The sequence below is a fragment of the Elephas maximus genome, chromosome 1 (genome assembly GCF_024166365.1).
Source record: "Elephas maximus indicus isolate mEleMax1 chromosome 1, mEleMax1 primary haplotype, whole genome shotgun sequence".
Taxonomy (NCBI): Eukaryota; Metazoa; Chordata; class Mammalia; order Proboscidea; family Elephantidae; genus Elephas; species Elephas maximus.
The window spans coordinates 10,201,525-10,226,754 of NC_064819.1; the positions used below are offsets into that span (position 1 = coordinate 10,201,525).

Below are 25,230 nucleotides of genomic sequence, written 5' to 3' on the forward strand. Positions count from 1 at the left end.
GTTAGTTCCCCAAGCCCTCAGTTAAATTTTGTCTTTATTCTTATGCATCAAGCATCAAACAACTGCAAAAATAAGCAAAACAAAGTGGAATGGAATCTTAACTAATTCTTTTCAAAAATAAAAACACGAAGAATGAAAAGTCTTCCCAAGATGAATAGGCCTCAGAATGTAATCTTCGTGAATTTCGAATAAAGAGAATTGAATTACAATCCCTTACCATAACTGCCTTCCTTCGTGGGCGGGTGGATGATGACAGTTGAAACTGGAGAGGGATGAACTGCCTGGAGAGGTGTCATCCAGAGAGACTGGTTTCTGAAGTAGGGATGTCTTAAAAGAGTCATGCTGACCAGAGCTACGTATCACCTTTGCAGACCCCCAAACTCAACTTGGGCAGGGTAGCTAGAGTTGGTTAAGATTCAGAGGATTGACTCAAAAACAAAAAAAACCCCAAGAAATAATGCCACAGTGCAAATTTATTACTTTATGGAAACAAATATAACTAACTGGTAGACCAGTTATCCCTGTCGATGGGTCTGCATGTTATCTCCCAGTGTAGGGCAACCCTTATAAGAAGCCAGATTGTATTCTGAAGGTTGGTGTGCCTATTGTCAGAGGAGGGAGTGTTAATGGGAGACCTGACTAATGCCCGTTACACAAGTGTGATGGGTTGCCCCTGTGGAGGGACTGGAACGCTCCCCCTGTCTGGCCGGGATGTGTTCCCCTGTGGACAGCATCCCCTTTGCCAAACTTTGCTTAACACATTGTCCTTCACATGTGTGAATGCCATTGATTACACTGTTGCTTTCTTTTACAGAGGAGCCTTAATTATATTTTAAGACCCTACACTCTCTGCTTTGGACATAGTCTTTTAAAGTGATCTTACCCAGTTTAGCTACATTCTTATGAGAAGCACCTCACTCTAGACTCTGACATAGACTAGTAGTATTTTCTGTCTACTCATGATCAAACATTTTAAAAAACTATTGCAAGAGGGATGTTATAAGCAGTACCTGTTGCTTCAAGAAAGACTCTGCCAAAAAGGATTACAGAAAAACTAAAATGGCTCAATTTCTAGAGGTAGCACGATGGTGGGAATTTTTTGCTTTTGATTTGAGCTGTTTAATATTATTTGATAAAAAATAATAATGAATTTTAATGATACAGTAAGTACATTTAGAATACTATATGTTGAATGAGGGCAAGGACCATGTTTTATTTCTCTTCAGATCCTTCTGGCATCTAGCACAGTTTCTTTTGCTTCGTATAAGTCTTCAAAAAATACTTGATGCTAACTGCTGCTGATAAAAAAAAATTTTTTTAAGGGATTTGATTCTCCCTTTGTTCTTTTAGGAAGAAGAAGAGATAGAAATGGCTGTAATCTTCCTTCAAAAGTTAATCCGGGGCAGAGTTGTTCAGAACACGGTATGTAGGGTCCATCCTTGGGCCCTGTGTTTCCTTTCAGAATAGATTTGTAGAATGACTACATTTTGACTCCTTGGGGTGAATTCACTCTTGCACCCTGCTATACTTTTGAGCTCAACTGTTGAAGTAGCCACTTGTCCCCTTCTGTTGCCATAGTTTGCTCAGGTGGGAGGTACAGTGCCAAGGCGGGAGAGGAAGGGCTTGCCTGCTGTTTGCCACAGTCGAAACTAAGGCACTGTGAAACTAATTTTTCCTTGGAATTGCTAAATTCAGGAATTTTCTCACGTGAATTTTGACTATTAAATCATCATAAACTGAGTGGACTCCCAGTTTTCCACAAGTCATAATACAATTATTTGAATCTAGTTAGCAATGCCTGCATTATAAATGAAATAGCTAAATAATACCTATAATTTGAACTCTTATACATGCCCACATGGAAACCCTGGTGGCATAGTGGTTAAGTGCTACAGCTGCTAACCAAAGGGTCAGCAGTTCGAATCCACTGGGCACTCCTTGGAAACTCTGTGGAGCAGTTCTGTTCTGTCCTATAGGGTCACTATGAGTCAGAATCGACTGGATGGCAATAGGTTTGGTTTTTTTATATGCCCACATGATATATCCTTTGCTCTACATATATCATCTCATTTTTTTTTTTTTCCTGTCAGCTACCCCATTTTACAGGCAACTAATCTGAGTTTGAGAGAGATTAAGTATCACAGATTCAACCTCTGGTCTTTCTGACTATAAAGACTTAACTGGAATAAGCACACTTCAGTTAAAAAGAAATTATAATAAAAAATTTAATTAATTATTTTTTTGCACCCCAGTCAGCTTTAATTCTTAAGAGACTCAGTTGTGATGAGTGAAAGTCCAAGGAGGCTGGGTGAGCAATTTGCGTTCACCATGGTCCTTTACTCTTTTTCCGGTATTTTCCCAGAAAAAGCCCACTGTTAAGTTCAGGCTGCAGACTATGTGTTATAAACTAGGGGGCAGATTTATTAGAAAAGATCACCATGAAAAATGCCATCCCAGGTTTCTTAGGGAAAAAAAAAATAAAAAATAAAATTTTTTTTGAAGGAGCATAGGAAATGAGGGAAAGGTTCAATTTTTTTAATATTATCCTCTAGTTGACACTTTTCTTTGAGAGGCATTTTAAGAAATGAGGTAAACAACTAACTGATAACTAAGCCCTTTGTCTGAGCAGTGGAAGGTGCCAAAGGCGGGGCTGACCTCTAGCTCTGTGCACACTTACCTACCCTGCAGACCCCAAAAGGCAGTGGGACTGACTGCTCCCCAGTGTCTCACAAATCCGTGCAGGGGAATCCTGGTGCTTGGCACAGAGAGGTGTTGATTTGCAGGTCTCTCTTTGATTTGATTTGATACAGATGTTTGAAGGGAAAGAAAAGCGGCTGGAATTGATCCACGAGTTACGCACCAGCCATGCTCTTCAAGAGGATGAGAGACTGGTGAAGAAAGCCGAGAAGCAAGTGACCCTGGCCTTACAGAGGCAGAGGAACCTGCACGAGCACAAGGTTCTTCCCTCGTCTTACTTTCTTGTTTCATTTCCTCACTTGGTGTTTTGTTTTTTAAAATCTTATTTATTTTATTGTTGTTGTTATTGGGAATATACACAGCAGAACGTACACCAGTTCAACAGTTTCTACTTGTACAAGTCAGCGACATTGATGACATTCTTCCAGCTGTGCAACCATTCTCACTATCCATTTCTGAGTCGTCCCTCCCCCATTAACACGAATTCACAGGCTCCTAAGTTTCCTGTCTAATCTTTCAAGTTGCTGTTGTCCATTTGATCCCACGTAGATAGTTCTTAAAAGAGCATAATGCTCAAGGCAGTTAGATATTTTTTGCCAGTTAAACTAAACTCGCCCCTTGGGTTTTATTATTACACGAGCAACATTATAATAACAATAAATGAAGTGACAAGAGAGAAACATCCCCCACGAACCCATCACTCTATCGTAGTCAGCGTTCTTAAACAATACTGCTGCAGTCCTTAAATTGATTGGGACGTTCTCTCACTAAATTGAATATAATATTTTCTGTATTTGTAAAAATTAAAAATTTTAAAAGAGCACTTTTCTTTCAACTAAGAGTTTTCCTTTCCAATATTTTTTTAAATATTTGGTGACTCTACTACATTTCAGCTAGTGGGGACCAGCAGTTGACAAAATGAATGAATGAGTAATGAAGTTAATAAGAAAAAAAAGTGAGAGGTGGGATTTATTTTCAAATATCAGCACTCGTTATTTCCGGGTTTTGGAGTTGCACGTGGCCCATGTTGGTTAACTTACATACTGAGTATGTTAATATCTCATGATGTCACTTTGAGAACTAAGGGGCGCCTGACCCAAGATATGGTATTCTCAATTGCCTCACATGCATTTGAAAGCTAGACAATGAATAAGGAAGACCAAAGGATGACACCTTTTGAATTACGCTGTTGTTGAAGAATATCAAATATACCATGGACTGCCATAAGAACGAACAAATCTGTCTGGGAAGAAGTACAGCCAGAATGCCCCTTAGAAGCAAGGATGGCAAGACTTTGTCTCACATACTTGGGACATGTTATCAGGAGCGACCAGTCCCTGGAGGAGGACATCATGCTTGGTAAAGTAGAGAGGGTCAGCAAAAAAGAGGAAGACCCTCAGTGAGATGGATTGACACAGAGGCTGCAACAGCGGTCTGAAGCATAGCAACGATTGTGAGGATGGTGCAGGACCGGGCAGTGTTTCGTTCTGTTGTACACAGGGTCTCTGTGAGTCAGAACAGACTCGACAGCACCTAACAACAACAACAACAATAACAGTGTCTCATGATATCCTGAGACTCTTCATCGTGACCTATCAGCATCCTGGCACCTGACACAGCTGAGAATTGCAGCTTTAACCCAACAACTGTAAATGTTTTTCCTGATTCCCTTCCCTTTGTCTGTACATATACAATTTTAAATGTTTTTGACTCTACTGTAGATACACTTTTACTGCCTCTCCCACTTATCTATAAAATCAATCTGGAAAAAAATATCAATTTCTAGAGTTTAGTGTTATAAGAAAGTAAAACAGCAAAGTTAATATGACCCGTCTTTAGTAACATGCATAGCTCTTGTGTTGTATGAGAATTAGGCAGAAGTGGTACACAGCCTGAAAATGACCATTTCTCTATCCCTTTTATATGGTGGTGGCATCTGGGGTGATCACTGAGCTTTGGGAGCTGAGGGTAGGGAGGGGCAGGGGAGGTAGGACGACTCAGAAAACAGTGAGACTCAACAGTGGGACAAAAGAAAGAGGAAGAAGAGGAAAATGTGGACACTGGAGTCTGAATCTGGAAATCCTAAAAAAATGAGTCCTGGAAATGATGAAGAAGGAGCTTGGTCAGATAGGGAACAAAATGCCTGTAAGCACTAGCTAGGCCTTGGGACTCTGGTTGGAAAAATGCACTCATGGGTCCTTTGAGATTCCAGCCCTGCAGCTAAGGCAACCCAGGCTTTTCAACTCATTCATCACATTTATGTGGCTGAATCCATGACTGATAACGTGTCAGCTAAGAGCTAAGGGAGGAGTTGATGGGACAGGCTGTCACTTAGCTGAGGACTCACCCTGCCTACCTTCACCTGGATACACCAATGATCTGCAAGGATCTGAGGGCATGGGCACTTCATATACCTGCAGCAATACCAGTCCTCTCCTTTTCTCCTTCTTTTGTACTCTCTGTGGAAAAAACTTCAGAAAATGCGTAATGCCCAGTTATGTGATTGATGTATTACATGATATTACTGCAACAGAATCACCCTTCTAAATATTTTTACTTAATTTTCAAATTAGATTGTATTACTTGAATATACCCAGGTTTCTTGACATGAATATAAACCTTGGGATTTAAAAGGTTGCCTTCTGCCCTCCAAATAAGGTAGCCCATGCTCTCTGCATACAAGGAGAGAGTCCATTTGTGGGCTGAGTAACCACTGTTTATGAATGTCAGGAGTAATGAGACTCTTAGCTCACCCTTTCTTTCCCTTTCTCCCTGTTATATAAATTAGAAAGTACGTGTGGGCTGGTGGGTAGTGGTGAGGACGAGCGTGCTGAGGCTAACAACTGCCTGAATGGCTCTCTCACCCAGGAGCCTCACTGCCTTTGAGACCTGTACTTCCTCCCTTCAGATACAAACAGAGAGGGAAAATGGTCAGTGTCAAAGGGGTATATGACTGGAAGAAGAGCTCTTTTCCCTTATGCCTGAGGGTAGGAGAGGGGAGAGGATGACGTTGCAAAGGATACAATCATCTTAAACATTTGTCTTCTCCATATGTCACAGCCAGGCCACAGGAATTCATAAATAGGAATTTGTGGCTTACTCCTGGCCGAGAACTCCACAGGCCCTCTTATTTTACCTCAATGATCACATGGATAGATCGACTTTTTCCTGCTCTGTTTCAAAAGGGTTGTTAATGGCTTTGAAGTTTTTTAAAAGGATAAAAAGCACCAAGGTTTTCTACTTTCATGTTATTCAGGATCTTAAAATTGCCCAAACTGTGTGAAAGAACCAGGCATTAAAAAATTGAAAGGCATCATGAGTGAATTTCTAGGAGATTCTGTTTGACTAAGCTCCAATGTTATCTTTAATAAAGACCTTAATATTTCCTTTCATGTCTGGGAAGACACAAGCACTTTACCTCCTGCACTGAAAAACAACAAAAACCCACCCAGTCTGTATGGCTCTAATAAGTGTTTTGCTAAATCCTCTTCATAACTGGAGAACTATAATCCATCAGTGGCTATCTGAGCAATCTACTTTCTCATGTTTAAGTTTGTAGCATAGGTTTTCCTATTAAGAACCCTTGGGATGGGGCCAGTCTAGAGATAATATTCCCAATAAAAACTAAATGCACTCTGAAAGTGAATTGGCTGTCAAGAGTTCTGAGTAATTCAGCATTCCTCCTTATAAGCACCATTCATAATGGAATTTGAATTCTTTAAATTATTATTTTAGGTGTTACTAGTTGAAAACCATTTGGCTGGACTGGAAGGAAGGGCATTGGCAGACATGTTTGACTTCCTGTCCAAAGAGCTGATAAGATTACAGGAAGAGAGAAGAATCCATGCCTTTGCCATGCTGGCAGAACGACAGCGTCGGATGCGGGAAGCCGAAGAGAGTGGTCGGCGCCAGGTGGAACAAAGGCGCCTGCGTGAGGAGGATCAGATATTCAAGGAGGCAAGTGGAGGCAGCTGGATGTATAGAAGCTGTGTAACCATAGCCCTGTACATAGTAGGCATTCAGCTAATATATTGTGGCTGGTTGATTGATACTGTTTGAAATTGGTCACTGGGGATTCTCACTAAGCGAGGGCATAGGGGTTCAAGGTAATGGACCAGGTGTTACAAAAAATATCACATACTCAGAATCCTGCTGCAGTGCCTGTCAATAAGCAGACACTGAGTCGCTACTGAGTCCCAAGCATTTTCTCAGATATTTAGACATGAAGTAGAAAAGGCAAGGGTCCTAGCCCCAAGGAGTTCACAATTCATTGAGGAGACAGATGCATACAAAATTAAGTGCACTGTACTGGATGCTTGGAGTCCTGGTGGCACAGGGAGCCCTGGTGACACAGTGGTTAAGAGCTCGGCTGCTAACCAGAAGGTCAGCAGCTTGACTGCACCAGCTGCTCCTTGGAAACCCTATGGGGCAGTTCTACTCCGTCGCTATGAGTTGGAATCAACTCGACAGCAACAGGTTTAGTTTTTGTCATACTGGATGCTTATGGTACTTACTGTGTATCTACCTGTAAAACAGGCAAAACTAGAAGTCTTATTTATGGTTTCATACTTAAGTAGCAAAACTATAAAGAAAAGCAGGGAAACGTTCACCATGGAAGTCATGACAGTGGAAAGGGCCTATGGTTGGGAAGAACCCACAGGGACCTTCTAGGTTACTAGTAACGGCTGTGTGGGTGCTGGCCTTCCATGTGTTCGTTACACTGTACAGTTTTGGGCTTGGCACTTTTCTTTATGTGTATTCTGTTTCACAGCTTAAAGAAAGTAATAAAAAGAAGCCGTCCAGAGCTAATAGACGATACTTAAATGAATTCATCAGAGACCCAGGATCCTTCTAGCTTCCTGCTCTTCCATCCCTGAGGCAGGGCCCTTGTGCCTCAGTTTAAGATGGCTGCTGGGCTCCAGTCATCCTGTCCCCATTCTTTGTTGAAAGAGAAACAAAGTAACTACCTCTCACCCTTTAAGAATCCTTTCTGCACATATCACTTCTGCATATATTCCCTTGCCGAGAACTTGGTCATATGGCCATATCTAGCTCCTATGGGTGCTAGGAAATGTAGGTTTTATTCTGGGCAGCTGCCTGCCAAGCTAACATCCAGGGGTTCTGTCACTTAAGAAGACTGGAGAGAGGCTATTGGGAGAGACCTTGTAGTCTCTGCCCCAGTTAGGTAGTTTGACCAAGTCACACTACTAGTAAAAACAGAGCCAGGATCCAAACCAGGATTATTGGCTCTGAAGCCATGATCTTCTTCCAGTGGTGCCTTGCCATAATTCTAAAATGGGCTAGATGGGTGAGGGATGCCCAGAATGGGTAGGTGGGTGGATTAGAATCAGATTGGATGGGAAAGAAAAGGAATGGTTAGTGAAGGGACTATGGACTTAACGAATGAAATAGATGTGCTAGGAAAAGTCAATCAATGTGTATTCTTCCTGTCTTTCTTAACAGTAGCATTCGTGTTCTTAGCAAGTGGGGGTATTTTGCTTTGTGTAGGTGATTAAAGTTCACCATAGTACTATAGCCTCCTATCTGGAAGACATAATACTGAACACTGAAGAGAATACTGCGGAAGAACAAGCTAGGGCAGAAATTGAGAAGATGGCTGAGGAAATCAATGACATCGCTTACGAAATGGAAAGCCGGTATGTACCAAGAGAACAGATCGTGGAATGAACAGCCCCATTTGTTATTCATTTGTATTTTTCTAGGAGCTTAAGATTTTACCACCTAGGAGAAACAAATAACCCATGCTTCACGTCCGTTCTTTTATTGGCATAATTCTTTAGTAGCCAGTGTGCCTGTATCTTTGTATAGTAGAAGTACTGGGAATTGAATGCATTGAATCCTTGGTTATCCTCTGCAGTTTGGATCACTTCCATATTACTTACTTTTAGAACAGTCCAAAGCATGAATAAGTGTGTGCAGCATTATTTGGACTTTAAATAGCACAGCAGAACCACCCCAAGGTCTTTGGCGTCCATGTGTGAGCTGTATCTCTAACATTCCCTTCCTGGCAGGCAGTGTACATGAAAGACAGGGCCAAAACCCAAATTTCCATGGACATATCCAAGCTCACTAGCGGTGTGATATTTCAGATCACTTAATCAAGGAAAGGAGCCCTGGTGGCACAGTGGTTAAGAGCTTAGTTGCTAATCAAAAGGTCGGCAGTTCGAATCTACCAGCCACTCCTTGGAAACACTATGGGGCAGTTCTGTCCCATCCTGTAGGGTAGCTATGAAAGTAGGAATCAACTCAGCGACGAGTTTTTTTGGTTTAATCAGGGAGAAGGGGGTGGAGGTGTTTGAGCACTGGAGTTCCTTACACAAGCAAGGAGGATCAAATTATAAATTGGTGGCCCAAGTAAGACAACAAAGGAAATAAATTGTTTGTTTTGTTTTTCAGTCGAACACAGCTTCAGTCAGAGGAGATTGTTGCTGAGTTGGTTTATAGCTTCCTGATCCCAGAGGTGCAAAAGGACTTTGTCAAAGAAAAAGGTGAGTTAATGTAAATGCTTTTATTTCAGAATGTTTTTTTAAAAAATCCACATAATTTTTAATATCCCAGAGACTTAAAACTGAGCAGAGGTATAGGGACATTTATGAAAGAGAATCACTGAGTTTTGTTATTTCACTGCTTTTCAAGGTCTCTTTTTGCTGTCTGATCCCAAAATATAATCCCCCTTGGTATAGATGGAAAGGTAGAACCTAGTTCTAATAAGCTTGACAAGTATCCAAATCCAAACCTTATTTAACAGGAAGCCTGTTGATACCCAGAGAAGTATTCTGTGATTTATTTTCTCTTACGTAAAGCATATGTTGAGACTATGCAAACTCCAGACGGTAGCCGCCTTTGGGAGGCAGGGCAAGTTGACCTTGGGTGTTTCCAAGCAGGTGTGCCTGCAGGGCCTAAATCCACGCTGCTGCTCTGCCAGCGCCACAGATATCCTCAGTTTCCGTGGGGACCGTATCTAGGTATGATATGTCCTAATTTGTGATTTATAAAAAGTGACATGTTGTTAAAGATTAGAACTTTTAGTCAACAGAAAAAAAAAATAAATGTCTTTTAAAAAACTCTCCTGGAGCTCTCAGACCTTTTTTTAAAGATTTTTTCATTGCATTTTTTGGGTGTGGAAGTTTACCCAGCAAGTTAGGTTCCCATTTGCCCATTTCTACACAGATCGTTCAGTGACATTGGTTACACTCTTCACAAGGCGTGAACTGGAGCTCTCAGACTCAGTGGCAGAGCTGATCCCAGAGGAAGCAGGAGTATTTGAGTGAAATGACAGCTCAGAAAGGTTTCAAGTTTATGCAGGGGAATTCTAGACAGGGCCAGGCAGAAAAGTGTGCAATATTTCAGATCATTTAACCAGAAGTAAGGGGATGGTGGGGTTCTAACGCATTTGGAGAGGATAAAGAAATACCATATTTTCCCATTACCTGGTTGTCCTGTGCTTTTAAATCAGACTCCTCTAGCGATGAGCATTTTGTTTGTTTCCAGTGTTCTTTCTTAATTCAGCATCTTTTACGCAAATCCTGGCCATACTTCTGAGAGCAAATTCCCAGCAACACAATTGCTGAGACAAAGGTTATGTGCATTTTACACTTTGATAAATATTCCCAAATTGTCCCACCAAAAACTGTTGCACTTCATACTCCCATCAACAACGTGTGATAGTGCATATACCAACAAAATTGAATATTCAGATCAATTAATGAATATTTCTGTGTCACCTTATAAAAGGGATTGTACGCTTCCTAGAGTCTTAGGAAAATATGCGACTCCATTCTACTTCTCCTAGGTCTGAAGTAAGGTAAGCCCGCTTCAGATCAATTCCACCTGGAAGAATTGAAGAAGCAGGGGAACCAGTGGGCTTAATATTTACTAATTTGTTATTTTAAGTAGTTATCAGTAATGCTAGCAGGCTGCTCACCTCCCCCAACTTTCCTGGGTCTGAGAGGAAGGTGTTGGGAAGAACAGCTTGAGCGGAAGGCATCCAGTGTGACTTGTTGTGGGCAAGCTAGGCAGGACCTTTGCCTCTTCCCTTTATATTTCTGCCAAATCAAGAAAGCCATGTGGACAGGGAGTATGTGTTAGGACCTTTTGTTCCTCTTTTCAAATAACAGAACCCTGTGCATTACACACTTTTTATCCAAAATTAAGATAGCTTTATATACATATTATTTTGAGATATCTTTCTTTTTTTTTTTTTTAACAGCCAGTGGATTGGAAAAACCTTGAAGGAGACTTGTACATAGATGTAAAATGGCTGTAACTGCCAAATTTTAAATGCCTATTAAGTTCTGGGAAGTGCATTAAACCTTGTAAAATGTACATTATCTCTAATCCTTACAACAGCTATACGTGTATTCTCATTTTACACTCAAGGAAATTAGTGCTTAGAGACATTATATGACTTGCCTCAAAGCCACACCGATAGTAAGTGGAATTTGAACCCTGGTCTGTGTGGCTCGAAAGCCTCTACCCTTTCAACCATATTACTGTGAAGTACAGTAAACTGCTGTGTGAATTACCCAGTGTAAACTAGCTGATTCCTGAGTAGCACAGAATCCACAGTACTTCTTACAGTCCTTTACTAGCTGTCTGACTTTAGGCAAATTATTTAATCTTCCTATGCTTCAGTTTCCTCATCTGAAAATGGGGATACTAATAATACTCTATTTTAGGGTTGTGGAGAGGATTAAATGAATAATTATAAGTCAACTGCTTAAACAGTCCCTGGCACAAAGTAAGGGCTTGACAAATGCTAACTGCTAACATCGTCATCATTATTCGTATAACTCTTTTCCAAGGGCTTAGATGCTTAGTATTTCTTTAGTTTGGAGGCTTGATAATAAGTATTCTTAGACTATGGAGCTTGGGCCGTCTTCTAAAGCCATGAGCTCAGAAACTCATCATTAATCAAGTGCCCTCCATATTAGGGATTAAGACTCAAAAATAAGTCTCTACCTTTAAGTCTTTTACAGTCTAGAGAGACAACAAAACGTAACTTGCGTGAAGTACTTCAGTGCTAAATGGGTTGGCACAGACTCTAGTGAGCTAAATGTGGGCTGATATAATCAGAGGAGACTTCCTGGAGGAGCTGGGCTTGAGCCGGGCTTTGTAAAAGGAGTAGGCTTTGGAGTGCAGGCATTCCCGGAGTGGGAACAGAGGCAGCGTGGTAGGGAGGAGTACACCCCAACAGAAGCAGAGGATGCGAACAGAGGTAGCAGTAAGAAATCATTTTGGAGGTCGGTTTACCTAAGAAGATGTTCTTCTAAAACAGAGAGCAGATAATTTTTATGTAACCCAGTCAGCCCCAAGTCAGAGAATATGCAGTTTCCAGAATCATTGTTTCTATCACTACTCTCTCAAGAGGCTTTGGGAGTGATTTCATTCAGACCGTCAGAGTAAGAACATTTCTGTCACTTTGGCACAGTGAGGAACGCACAGCGGAAGCATATTCTTGCAGCCCATGAGATCATCCACAGACACACTGAAGACATGGTCAGAAAGAAGTTTGCCGCGAAACAGGAAGACGAAGTCTCGGACGCTGAGGAAGTAACTCAAAACGAGGAAAACAACTAAGGTGGGTTTGATTTCTCCTCTTCAAGTTTTTATTTTTATTTTTTTGTATAAGAAAGACATAGAAAGAGGAGGAAAAGCAACATCATTCAGCTTTGTGCTATAGTCTAACGATTGTAATGTGAAAAGATTATCTATTGCTCGGGAGAATGAAGCGGTCCCGTTTAAACTGGCTATTTCATTTTTTTTTTTTTTTATTTCATTTAGGTTCTGCAACCTGCTACTGAAATTGTTAGAGGATAGAGTTGAGAGTATAACAATTGAGTTCTTGTGATCCAGAAAATAGGACTCTAGATTATTTTTATGGTTTCTTTTCACATGTGACTGTACTCCATCACAAATAAAGCTGTAGAGTGTGTTATAAAAAGCTTGTTCTTATGGAACCAGACAAGGTGTGCCCTTAAAGCAGTGTGCTAGCTGTCAGCACAGCAGGAGGCAGGCACACAGCCTGCCTGATTCCAGCCCAAATACTTTCTACAATGCCCACCGAGTGTCAGTCTTAGGCTCGGCTAAATATTCATGCTCACGAGACTAACTTAGGCCACATTTAACATCATTCTACCCAGAAAGATGTAAGACAGGAGCCACAGCTTTCCAGCATGGGCACATTAAGCATTTTTCTTTCTGTGGGAGCTCTCGCCACAGTCTACACAGACCAAAACATAGCTATTTTCTTTAGCCCCCAGGTTACAAAGGTCAGGTGCAAGGAAAACAGATTTACATTGGTTAGGTACAGAATCTGCCCTAGCTTAGAAGCCTCATGCCCCAGGAACCAGTATTTCTAATAATTCCGTAGACATAGACTCCAGGTTCACCACAATGGACTTGCCCAGTTACAAAGTCAGCATACTCAAGGGAGCTCAAAGCTATGGGTTCCTACTAAAAAACTAGGTATTAGTAATTCATTTATAATTCCTCCCAGTCCAGATGCAATTTTCCAACTAAGGGTCATTTTTATCTTAAGAAATATTGGTTAGTAACATAATTGATGCAGGCCACCTTATGAGGTTACTAGGAAAACGGAGCTAGAGAGTCAACTGAAAATAAAATTCTCATGTAGAAGGGGAAAAGGTGTTAGCCCTTTGCCTATACCTTCTCCCTCACCCCTCCCACAGTGGAGGCACCTTATCTACCATGTTGGCCTGGGGGTGTGCTCTCAAGACTAAAGGAAGGCACTAAGGTTCGTGGAGACGTTTTAGCCTGGCGTTCTGAAGGTTTGAGTGTTGGCCAGCTCTGCTGCTAACTCAGTGTGTAATCTTATACAAATAATTTTCCTTCACTTGAGGTTTGCCTGTGTACATGTGCCCAAGAGACCCTCGTCAGCAGGGGAATCTATCTGCATTTGGAAGCCTTAAGACCCAATCAAAGGGGATCATGGAAGGAAGGTTGAGATGAGGAAGAAGTTAAGAAAGGGAGTAAACTATTATAGGAATCTTAAATGTTAAGCAGAGGCTGTAAATTACGGCAGAAAAGGTTTTGTCTTTTATTAACCATGAAATAACCTCTAAATCATGGGAGCTATAAGACATAGTTAGTACATAGATTTACATGCAAATGTTATATACTACCTACATAATATAAATTCAAGGACTAAAGCATTTTGCCTACTTTATTAATGTGATGAAAATCAGCTTTAGTGTTGGGGTAGTCATTTTTCTTACACAAACATTTAATAAGATTAATAACTTACACAGTTTGAATTGAATACATTTGCATTTACTTCTTAACATAACACATGGTCCGTGACATCCACAGTGACCTCTGAAATCAAACCAGAGGAGTGCTAAAATCATCTTATCTTTTACACTTAAAAATCAAAGCCATTGCCATCAAGTCAATTCTGACCCATAGTGACCCTATAGGACAGAGTAGAACTGCCCCACAGGGTTTCCAATGAATAGCTGGTGGATTTGAACTGCCAACCGTTTGGTTAACAGCTGTTGCTCTTAACCACTGCACGACCAGGGTTCCCATTTTACACTCAGTGATAGTAAAATACTTTTTTCTTAAAACCTGTGTGAAGCATATATGCCAAAAAACCAAACCAAACCCACTGATGTCAAGTTGATTCTGACTCATAGTGACCCTATAGGACAGAGTAGAACTGCCCCATAGGGCTCCCAGGGAGTAGCTGGTGGGTTTGAACTGCCAACCTTTTGATTAACAGCCATAGCTTTTAACCACTGTGCCACCAGGGCCCCAAAGTATGTAGAGTAGTTATAAAATCTAGTTGCCAAGCTAACAATCAGCAAGGAAGATCAACCAATAAATTAGTATTTTCGTTAACACTTCATCCAATGGTTAGAATATGATGCTTGCTCACCCCCAAAGTACACATTCCTCACTTTTCTTTCTCGCAGAGGCAAGTACGAAAGAATAGATGTAAGATTTTTCAGTAATGCTTAGGGAAAGTGGTAATAGGCTTGGCCCACTGATTAAAAAAAAAAAAAAATTCTTAAATCCTCTTGAAGGCAATAGAGAGCTAATAAAATAGTGAAGAATCTCTGGGCCAAAATACGAGTGAGTTTGATATTTGGAGCCACCTTTCCCCTTGGGAAATATGCCAGTTCTAGAAATGTGGCTGAAAGGCTGAACAATGTTTTAACAGCTTTGCAAGGCTAAGGGAGCAAAAACTAGAGTCAAGGTTAAGGCCATGGTAAGCCCACTCCACTTGGGTTGAGACTCCGAAAGGCTATGCTTCAGTAGAGAGGGTTAACTAGAAGTAAACCATCTCTGGCATAGACTACACCTTAAGTTTCCACTATTATGAATAATCCAGAAAGATATCAATCCCTGAAATTTAATTAAGAAATGCCTGATTCCTATTGCCCCCAGGAACCTGTCAGAAAAATAACTTAAATTCTGTTTGGAGAAAGTTTATATTATCTTAGGCCTCTATTTATTTTCACAAACAATTTTTCATATTATTTCACAATTTCCAGAATACAATCAAAGATATCCAGGCACAAAAGAAGAAGGAGACATGATAACTTAAACAAGCAGCACCAGAAACAATAAATGATAGAAATAAACCTAAAGGTGGTCTAAAATATTGGATTTATTAGACATAGACTTTAAAATCACTATGCTTACTATGTTCAATGAGATGAAAGTCAATATTAAAATTTTCAGGCAAACTAGAAACAATTAAAATGGTATGGCAGATTTGAAGAAAATAGAAAATCTAAAATTAAAAAATACAGTAGCCAAAATGAGAAACTCAGTGATTGGATTTAAAAGCAGAATAGGTACAGCTGAAGAGAAAACTAATAAATTGGAAGATGGGTTAGGAGAAAATATCCAGAAAAATCACAAAATGATAAAGGGATGGAAACTATAAACAAGAGGGAAGAAAATATATAAGATTTCATAAATAATGCTCAGGAAAGGAGTAGTCAGCATGGACCCACTGATTCAAGAAATTTGACTGATAAAGGAAGAAAAAATATTTTTGGAAGATCTTATGAAATACGAATTTTCCAAAACTGATGAAAGGCTCAATGTTCAAAAAGTCTTCTTAACCCCCAGCAAATAAATAAGAAGAAATCCATACTTAGACCCATCTTAGTACAACTGCTCAAAGCCAAAGAAAAGGAAAGAAAAAAAAAAGTTAAAAGCATTTAGAGAAAAGAGATGAATTACCTTCAAAAGAGCAACATTTAAGGTGACAGTTGACTTTTTATTAGAAACAATGAAAGCCAGAAAAACAATTAAATGATATATTCAACAAGCTAAAATAGTATAATAATGTAGTACTCTATGCCATGCAAACATATCCTTCAAGAATAATGGTAAGACATTTTCAGATAAATAAAAACTTAGAAAATTGGTCACTAGGAGATGTGCACTACAAGAATACAAAAGGGTGTTCTTCAAGCAGCAGGAAAATCATCCCAGCTACAAGATTGGTGATAAATAAAGGATAAAAATGTGAATAAATAATTCACTGCATAGAGTAATAATAAACATCAACAATAATCTAAACAGTACAGTTACACAACAAAAGTATAAATGGATTTAAATTGTTCTGATGTATTTGTATTTTCCAGGAGGAGGATAAAAGCATCAGTTAACATTATTTCTGATAACTCGGTGATGCATTTTGTAATCTCTAGTATAACTCCTTATATAAAAAGGTGTATAATTTTCAAGCTACTAAAAGAAAATGGAACAAATAAAAGAAAGATACAAAAAGAGAGAAAAAGAAAATAGGTAAAACCAATTGTAGAAACTTTACACAGGTAGAATAAGATAGTAGGTGTAAACCTAAATTTATCATTAATTATATTAAATGAGAAGAGCAATGGTGGCTCAATGGTTAAGTGCTCAGCTGCTAACTGAAAGGTCGGTGGCTCAAACCCACCAGCCACTCTGCAGGAGAAAAGGCCTGGCAATCTGCTTCCATAAAGATAACAGCCTAGGAAGCTCTGGGGGGAAGTTCTGCCGTCATACAGGGCCGCTGTGAGTAGGAATTAACTCAATGGCACACAACAACATATTAAGTGTAAATAAATTAAATGTTCTAATTAAAGTCAAAATTTGTCAGACTGAATTTATTAAAAAGCCCAGTTGTATGCTGTTTATAAGAGACACATCTAAAATCTAAATATACAGAATAGTTGGGGTTAAAGGGTAGAAAAAATACTATGAAAACACCATCTACAGGAGGCTTATGTAACTAATTAATATCAGACAAAGATGACTTTAAAAGCAAGAGCACTCCAGAGAAATAAAGGCCCTTCGTACAGATAAAAGTTTAATTCTTCAGGAAAATATATTAAGTCACAATTTGAATATCTAATAGTATGACCTCAACTTATATGAAGCAAAATTTAACACGACTGCAAGGAGAAATAGACAAATCCATAACAATGCTGGAAAATTTTAACAACCTCTATCAGTAGTAAAAAAGCAGTAAAAAGTGAAAGATTTGAGATACATAATTAAGAAACTTGACCAAATGGACATATATAGAGTATCATACCCAACAACTACAAAATATATATTCTTTTCAAGCACACCCAGAATATTTACGAAAACTGACTATAAAAAAAAAAAAAAATAGTCTGTCATAAATCAAGTCTCAATCATTTCAAAGAGTTGAAACCATAAAAAGTGAGTTCTCTTGGGTTTTTTTCTCGGGTTTTTTTCTGATAAAAATACAAAGAAGCTAAAAATCGATGAAAAGATAACTTCATTATATTTGGAATTTAAGAAATGTGGTTGTAAATAACCTGTTGGTCAAAGAAGGTATCAGAATAGAAGCCAAAAATATTTTGAACTGAAAATGATAAAGATGCTATGTATAAAACTTGTGGCATGCTGCTAAAGTGGTCCTTAGGTGGAAATTCATAGTCTTAACGTTATTTATTAGAAAAGAAAAGCTAAAAATAACAGACTAAACATCCTTGTCAAGCAGTTATAAAAAGAACAGAAAATAAGATCCAAAAAAGTAAAAAGAAGTAATGAAATAAAAATAATAGAAATTAGTGAAATAGAAAATAGGCATGTAACTTCTAATTCTAAATAGGATTTGAGAGGTAACTATAAGCCATCCTCTTGCTGCAATAATTAGAGAAAATAATGGATAAATTATAAATGTCATGTTTTTAAAGATACTAGACAGCTGTGGAAGTAAAGAGGACTTGATAAACTAAAATTGTAGGAAGGACAAAGTTTTTTCTAAGTGAGCTGAGATTACTGGGCATTTTCTTCCTGTTGGTCATTGGCCGTGTCTGGGTACAAGCTAAGAATCAGGATTGTCAAAGGCACAGGGACTTTACTAGGGGAAACCAAAGCCAGTAAAGTCTCTGTGGCCTATCATCATGGATGGGAATCTAGAGAAACCCCAAACATAAAGCCAATTTCCCCCCAAAGAGTGTAAGTTTTAGATTCTTGGTTGATGACCTTTTTCTGGTTGAGAAATGTGTGGATCTTAACGTGTTATTGAACCACTAGTGTCAATGGTAAACTTCATTTATTCCTATGGTCTTAATTAACCGTTGTCAAGTTTCATGAATTTTCTGTCAGAAAATAGAAGCTGAATATACTGACTCGCTCTGCCACAGTGGTAAGTTTGATGGCTTAGCAGCAGTAAAGTTTTAGTGTGATTTTTTGAGCTCAGGACCAAGATTGACATTTTTCTAAATAAGAAAACTACCATCAACTACTATTACTAAACATATAATAGCTTTGGAAATTAGATTTGCTGCAGACTTGGTAATGATTCTTTATGAATCCAACCTAAAGTTAAAAGGCATAACAGAGCTTATATGCAGAAAGTAATTTCAAAAACAACTAACATTGTTTGAATCACAAATAAGAGTAAGTTGCTTCATAAACTTCCTGTGCTGTCAAAAGGTAAAGCAAGAACTCTGTTCCCACTCAAGTTTGCAGTAGATATGTTTTCTGAACTTAAACTATATTTCCAGGAGTATTTTCAGACCTTGAAGCCAAGTACAAATGAAATTTCCATATTTCAAAATCCATATAACCTGTGCAGTGGAGGACTTTCCACCTAATCTTGAATTGGAAGTGATTAACCTGCATTGTAATGACATGCTCAAAGGCCAGTGTCAAGAGGAGAATCTAATGGAATTCTATAAATGCCTTCCAGGCAATAAATGTGCACAATTAAAAGCACATGGTCCTGAAATGATATCAGTATTGGCAATGCCTATTTGTGTGAAAAGACATTTTTAAAGATGAGATAGAGAAAGTCTCATTACAGGTCACAATTAACAAATGAACAACTGTAGTCAATTATTGTTGATTTGAACCCCAATTAAGCAAAATGGTATCCCCTAAAAAGAATTCCATCCTTCTCATTAGTAGATCCAAATTACAGCTAGTCCCTGACTTACGGCATATTTGAGTTAAAAAGAACTGCACTTGTGACCATCTGTTTTTTTTTTTTTTTTTTGGTACATCTTATTAGTAATAATTTTTTTACTACATACAATGTTGCAGTGTGTAATTTGCTGGTGTTATCATTCTCAGATGTTCACTTGAAGATGTTCAATGTTATGATTTACTGTTTAAAGTGTTGCTGTATAGCAGGCTATGAAAACTGAAAAAAAAAATATTCAGCTTACATCAGAATCGACTTATGATGGAGTCATCAAATGGAACCCCCTTATAAGTCGGACACTACATGTACAAAATATTGAAGTTCAGTATTATTAATATGTACTGAATTTCATCAATAAAAATTTGTGAAAAAATTTTTTAATTATTTAAGTACTGAACATAATATACTTGAATTTGTCTCTTGGCCCACAAAGACTAAAATATTTACTCTCTGGTCCTTTGCAGGAAGTTTGTCAATCCCTGCTCTACCACAATTAAAGTGAATGAAGTAGAACTAAATCTATGGATCTAACAAATATAAAAAGGGTGGAAAGGAGCCAAATCTAAAAAAAAAAAAAACTACAGTGTGATTCTATTTGTATACAGGTCAAAACCAGGCAGCACTAAATTATGGCATTTAGGGTTGCATGCTAAAACAAAAACAAAAAACCACTGCCATCGCGTCAATTCTAACTCATAGCAACCCTATAGGACAGAGTAGAGCTGCCCCATAGGGCTTCTACGGAGCAGCTGGTGAATTCCAACTGCCTACCTTTTGGTTAACAGCCTGGGCTCTTATCCGCCGAAAAATTAAGAAGCGATTACCATAAAAAATCAGAATAACAATTACTTTTAGGCGAGAGGTAAAAAGTTGTGATTGGGAAGAGGTAAGTGAAAGCTTTAGGAGTCCCTGGGTTGTGCAAACATTTAAGTACTCAACTACTGGCCTGAAGGTTGATGGTTCAGGCACCTAAAGGCACCTTGGAAGACAGGCCTGGCAATCTGCTTCCAAAAGGTCATAGCCTTGGAAACCCTGTGGAGCAGTTCTATTCTGCACACATGGAGTCATTGTGACTCAGAATTGACTCAGTGGCAACTAACAACAATTGAAGGCTTATGGAATACTGGCAGAACTCTGTTTCTTGACCTGGGTGGTATTTACATAGATGAATACTTCATATTAGTTCACTAAGCTGCACATTCGTTTTATGTACTTTCCTATATATGTCATGGAAACCCTGGTGGCATAGTAGTTAAGAGCTACGGCTGCTAACAAAAAGGTCAGAAGTTCAAATCCACCAGGCACTCCTTGGAAACCCTATGGGCAGTTCTACTCTGTCCTATAGGGTCGCTATGAGTTGGAATCGACTCAACAGCAACAGGTTTGTTTTTTTTTTTTTTTTGGTATGTATGTCATATTTCACAATTAAAAGTTAGAAATGTGTGTATATATAAAAACACATATACATGTAGTATTTCTAGAAATATAAACAAGAAATTGGTAAGTAGGCATAGAAGCCTGGGGATTAGAGGTCAAACTGGGGGAAAAGACTTAACTTTCCTTACGTTTAGATTCTTTTGAAGTTTGAATTTTTATGATGTACACATATGAAGTTTTCAATTATAAACCAGTTAATGTAAAGTTTTATAAAAGTGCTAGAGTTTGGAAACGGAGACCCTGTGAGGTAAAAAATGCTTGGGATTGGGGCCTGTAAGTGGTGGAGCTTGGGTGTGTCTGGGCCTATCTGACATCAAAGCCAGGGCTCTCTGTTACTGTTCAGGGTACTTTTTGGATTTATTCATTTGGTAATGAATGCTACTAAAAGAAGACATACTCATAAACATTTGTGTTTTTTTTTTTTTCAGAAGATGATTTTTTTTTAGAGAAGCTATACAAATCATCGTAAGAACTCCAGTAGTCTGTGCTTCTCCCAACGTGTGCAGCCCTCAGGGGATTGTCAGTGTGTGATTCATGAGGAAAGTGATGTATTTTCCTTAAATTTCCAATAATTTGAAATGATTTTCAGTAATAATAATTACATAGAGGCACTTCATTCTCTTTTGCCGTTTCTTATACTCTCTGCTTTAAGAGAAAGTTTTCTTCTATGTCATTTCGACATTTTATTAATCATGAAGACATGCTGGCATGCTGAATCAGACAAAAAGGAATGCTACTGAATATTTCTTAAGTAGTTTTGCTTTGGTATTCATAGTGTATGGCAGTAGCTACTAAAGTTGAAAATATATATACCCCTTGACCCAGCATTTCATCTCCTGGATGTATACTCAACAGAAATGCATGAGTATGTGGGTCAACAGGCATGACAAGAATGTTTATAGCAGTACTATTCACGATGGCTCCCAAACTGAAAACCCAAATGTCCATCTCCATTGTAATGAAAAATAAACTGTAGTATGTTCGTACAGTTGCGCGTTAAACCACCATTTGGCTTTAGATCTAAGAAACACGTCCACACGGCACCCGTAGAAACAGGGAGCTGTTTAAGGCAATCCACCCATCCCATGTATTGAAAAACACAAGGTTTGAGTAGATCCCTCTTCATTCGAAGATCAGAAGTAGGAAAAACAATAAGTAAACAAAAACATCAACAACAAAATCAACATGGGGCCCATGTTGGGAGGGCTCCCACTACTAACCTTCATCCCTCTTCTCAATTCTAGACCATAATACCCACTTGGGGGTAGAGTCGTATCTACAAAGAAGACTTGGAGTACGTTTATGCACCCAGCTGCACGGAGGATCATAGACTCAGTTACTAGTAGAATGGAGAATGCCAGTGAGCGCATGAGTGACAGTGGTCTCCAACTCTGCTTATCACAATGGAACAGAAGCCAAGCTAGAACTCTAGCCATATAGTAGCACGGAGGTTAAGAGAGTAGGCCTGAGTGTCAGATTGTCTAGATTGAAGTCCTAGTGTGACTTAATCTCACTAAGCCTTAGCTTCCTCATCTCTAAAATAATGTAATGTACTTCATGGGATTGATGTTAGGATGTGATGAATTAATTTACGTAAAAGGCTCAGAACAGCACCTGGCATATGGTAAATATCCAATAAGCACCAATGAGCTATTTCTCCTATCGCCTTGGGGAAAACCACAAAAGAGGGATAGGTGGAACTTTTTTTCTGCTTTTAAGGCTAAGTAAAAATATATTTTATATATTTTTTTACTGCTATGTGTAAAGTGGGCCAGGGGATGTCAGTGTCTAACCAATCAGATGAGTTTCTCCACCTCTCTTGGGGAAGAGTAAAAGACAGGGAGAGGGTGGATGTGTTGTCATCTTCAACCTCAGTGGGAAAGGGAGAGAAATGAGTGCCCACGTTCTAGAAACTTGAAGTGCTGGGAATAAGGGCTCCCTCTCTACTAGACATTTGAACAGTAGAGGGAAGTCATAAAATATTGTGCAGAAGCATGGCGGAATTCCCAAAACAATTAAAGTCACTAAAGAAGGAGGCATCTTTTATTATTGGTGTCAAATGTTGAGGGAACTGGAAGTGAAGGCTATAGTACGTCTCAACCATGTATGCATGTTAGAATCACCTGAGTACTTAAAACAATTGGTCCTTGGGCCTTACCCAAAACCAATCAATAAGAATCTTTGGGGCCCAGTCAAGGGTATTTTTTTTTTTTTAAAGCTCTTTAAGTGCTTTCATGTACCTTCAAGGTTTAGGAGAGAAATCTTTCTCAAGGAAACTGTCCCTCCTCAAGCATTTATCATTCAGAGAGACTTATCATGGAAGATGTGTCTTCAGCCCAGATTTTAATGGTCTTTTAATTTTAAAAACCTCAAGGATTCTGAAGGGAAAAGAATTGTAGAAGAAAACAATGATACTGGGCATAATCATAATGCCTTGTTCTTTCCCTATTGTGAGACATATCACCAAAAAAAAAAAAAAAAACCTGTTGCCATCGAGTCGATTCCAACTCATAGTGACCCTATAGGACAGAGTAGAACTGCCCCATAGAGTTTCCAAGGAGCGCCTTGTGGTTTTGAACTGCTGACCTTTTGGTTAGCAGCTGTGGCACTTAAACCCCTATACCACCAGGGTTTCTGAGACATATCACACTGGATTGTAATTGCCTGTGTCATCATCTCTCTCACCTACTGACCTGTTAACTCTGTAAGGGGAGGGCAGGAGCTGTGCCTCACAAGGTGATTTTTTTTTTTTTTTTTTAATTCCTGGTGCTGGGCACAATCTCTGGCACATAGTAATCCCTCAATAAATATTTATTCAATTAAATTCTACATATTAATGTTTGTAAAAGCAAACGTGTGTGGTTTTGGAGAACTTTTTAATGTCGTGGTATTTAGTGACATGAAATGGGTTTTCTAGAACAAAATTCTAACTTAAAACATTTCTAGTAAATAAAGATTTAACTTGTGAATGTTATCAAGGAATTGAGTAAGTCATAAAGGGAGGAGGGCCTCCTGTCCTGCATCCTAAGAGGAATTTGTCCCATTTACCCTTGTACAAAGGACATTCAACTTAGAAAACCTCCAATAGAGGTTTCAGAGAAGAAGCAGAAATGTTCTTCTGGTTATTTTATTTTTCAATGAAGATTAAAGCCGTTATATTAAAATATAATTACCAAGTCAGCTTCCAATTATGGCAGAATGAAAAGGTCAGTAATTCCCCTTCACCAAAAAAAAAAGGATAAATCTGGACAAAATTGTCAGAAACACTCATTTTTGGCTACTAGAAGTCTACCAGACACAAACATTAAGTTGTAACCTGCTAGAGATCTGGGTAAGAACAACTGAAGCCCACTTCTATTCCTCCGTCCCTTCACACAGCTTAGCTAGCAAGGATGGGTAGTTTTCTAGTGTAGGGTTGGCTCCCAAAACCAGCAGCTTTGCCTCCAGGAGGGGAAGATTTGATTTAGGGTGGTGAAACGGGGTGAAATCCTGTGGCTTTACCTGCAATAAAGTGGTAAACTTGGCTGGAAATGACCAGGAAAAACTGCAGTTTTGTTAGCCCAAGGATACAGTCCCAGCTGGGGGAAGCAGCACACAAACCAGAAATTTACTGGGTAGATCCTGGAAGTGAGAGAGCCATAGCGGGTTGAGATAAGTTCTCCATACATCAATGAAAAGTAAAAGCCACAGGACACCTAGAGCTGGCTGCGGTTTTGAATGATCTACCCCACTCAAATCGATCAGCAGGGAATGGAAGCCTTACAGGCTTGAGGTATTTGGAAACAACCTCCGCCCGAATCATTGGTACCACTAAGCTATACTGACAGGGGTTACGCCTAAGAACCCAGGCTAAAAATACAAATACAAATGAAAAACAGCACAGAGCCAACAGCGGCTGTTCACTATAGCGGAGACAGGCTCTGCATATTAAGACCAGGCAAGTCCCCCAAGAAAACCCAACAACTCTCAGCAAAATAAGATTGAATGCAGAGTTGCTACAACATATTATCAAAAATGTCCAAATTTCAAACAGAATTTATGAGACATGTGAAGAAGCAGGAAGGTATAACCCATACTCAGGGGGAAAAAAAAATAGAAACTGAAAAGGCAGCTATTATAAATATATTCACAGAATTAAAAGAAAGTGTGTTCAAGACATTTAAGATAAACATGCTGACAATGACTCAACAAATAATAAATCCCCATAGAGACAGAGAAACTATAAAAAGAGTCAAATGGAAATTCTAAGTTGAAAAGTACAATAATAGAAATGAAAAATTCACTAGATGGGTTCAACAGTGTAGTTGAGACGGCATAAAAACAATCACTGAACTTGAAGATAGATCAATAAAAATATCCAGTGCAAACAACAGAGAGTAGAAAGATCGCAGTAAAATAAACAGAGCTTCAGAGACCTGTGAGACATCAAGAATACCAGTATACAGTAATGGTAGTCCCAGAAAAATGAATAATATTTGAAGAACTACTGCCTAATAACTGCCCAAATATGATGAAAACATTAATCTGCAGGTCTGTGAAGCTCAACAAGTCCCAGATAGGATAAATTCAGAGAAGATAACACCTAGATATTAGAGCCAAACCATTGAAAGCCAAAGGGAAAATCTTAAAAGCAGCAAGAGAAAAATGAC

The 25,230-nt window shown here is 38.9% G+C and overlaps 1 protein-coding gene across 5 annotated transcripts in view; it reads left to right on the plus strand.

The window, feature by feature from the left end:
• CFAP91 (cilia and flagella associated protein 91) overlaps positions 1-23,375 on the plus strand; it is an 88,133-nt gene extending 64,758 nt beyond the window's left edge. For 3 of the 5 annotated variants that reach the window (XM_049877325.1, XM_049877352.1, XM_049877361.1), the window contains 7 exons: positions 1,351-1,422; positions 2,811-2,957; positions 6,433-6,654; positions 8,206-8,354; positions 9,115-9,206; positions 12,149-12,298; positions 21,010-23,375. In XM_049877325.1, the coding sequence (XP_049733282.1) occupies positions 1,351-1,422; positions 2,811-2,957; positions 6,433-6,654; positions 8,206-8,354; positions 9,115-9,206; positions 12,149-12,297 (831 nt within the window). In that variant the 3' untranslated portion in view covers position 12,298; positions 21,010-23,375. Of the gene's footprint in view, positions 1-1,350; positions 1,423-2,810; positions 2,958-6,432; positions 6,655-8,205; positions 8,355-9,114; positions 9,207-12,148; positions 12,299-12,501; positions 17,275-21,009 lie in introns of those variants that run through there. The other 2 variants (XM_049877333.1, XM_049877343.1) reach the window with 2 other exon arrangements.
• The last annotated feature ends 1,855 nt before the right edge of the window (positions 23,376-25,230 follow it).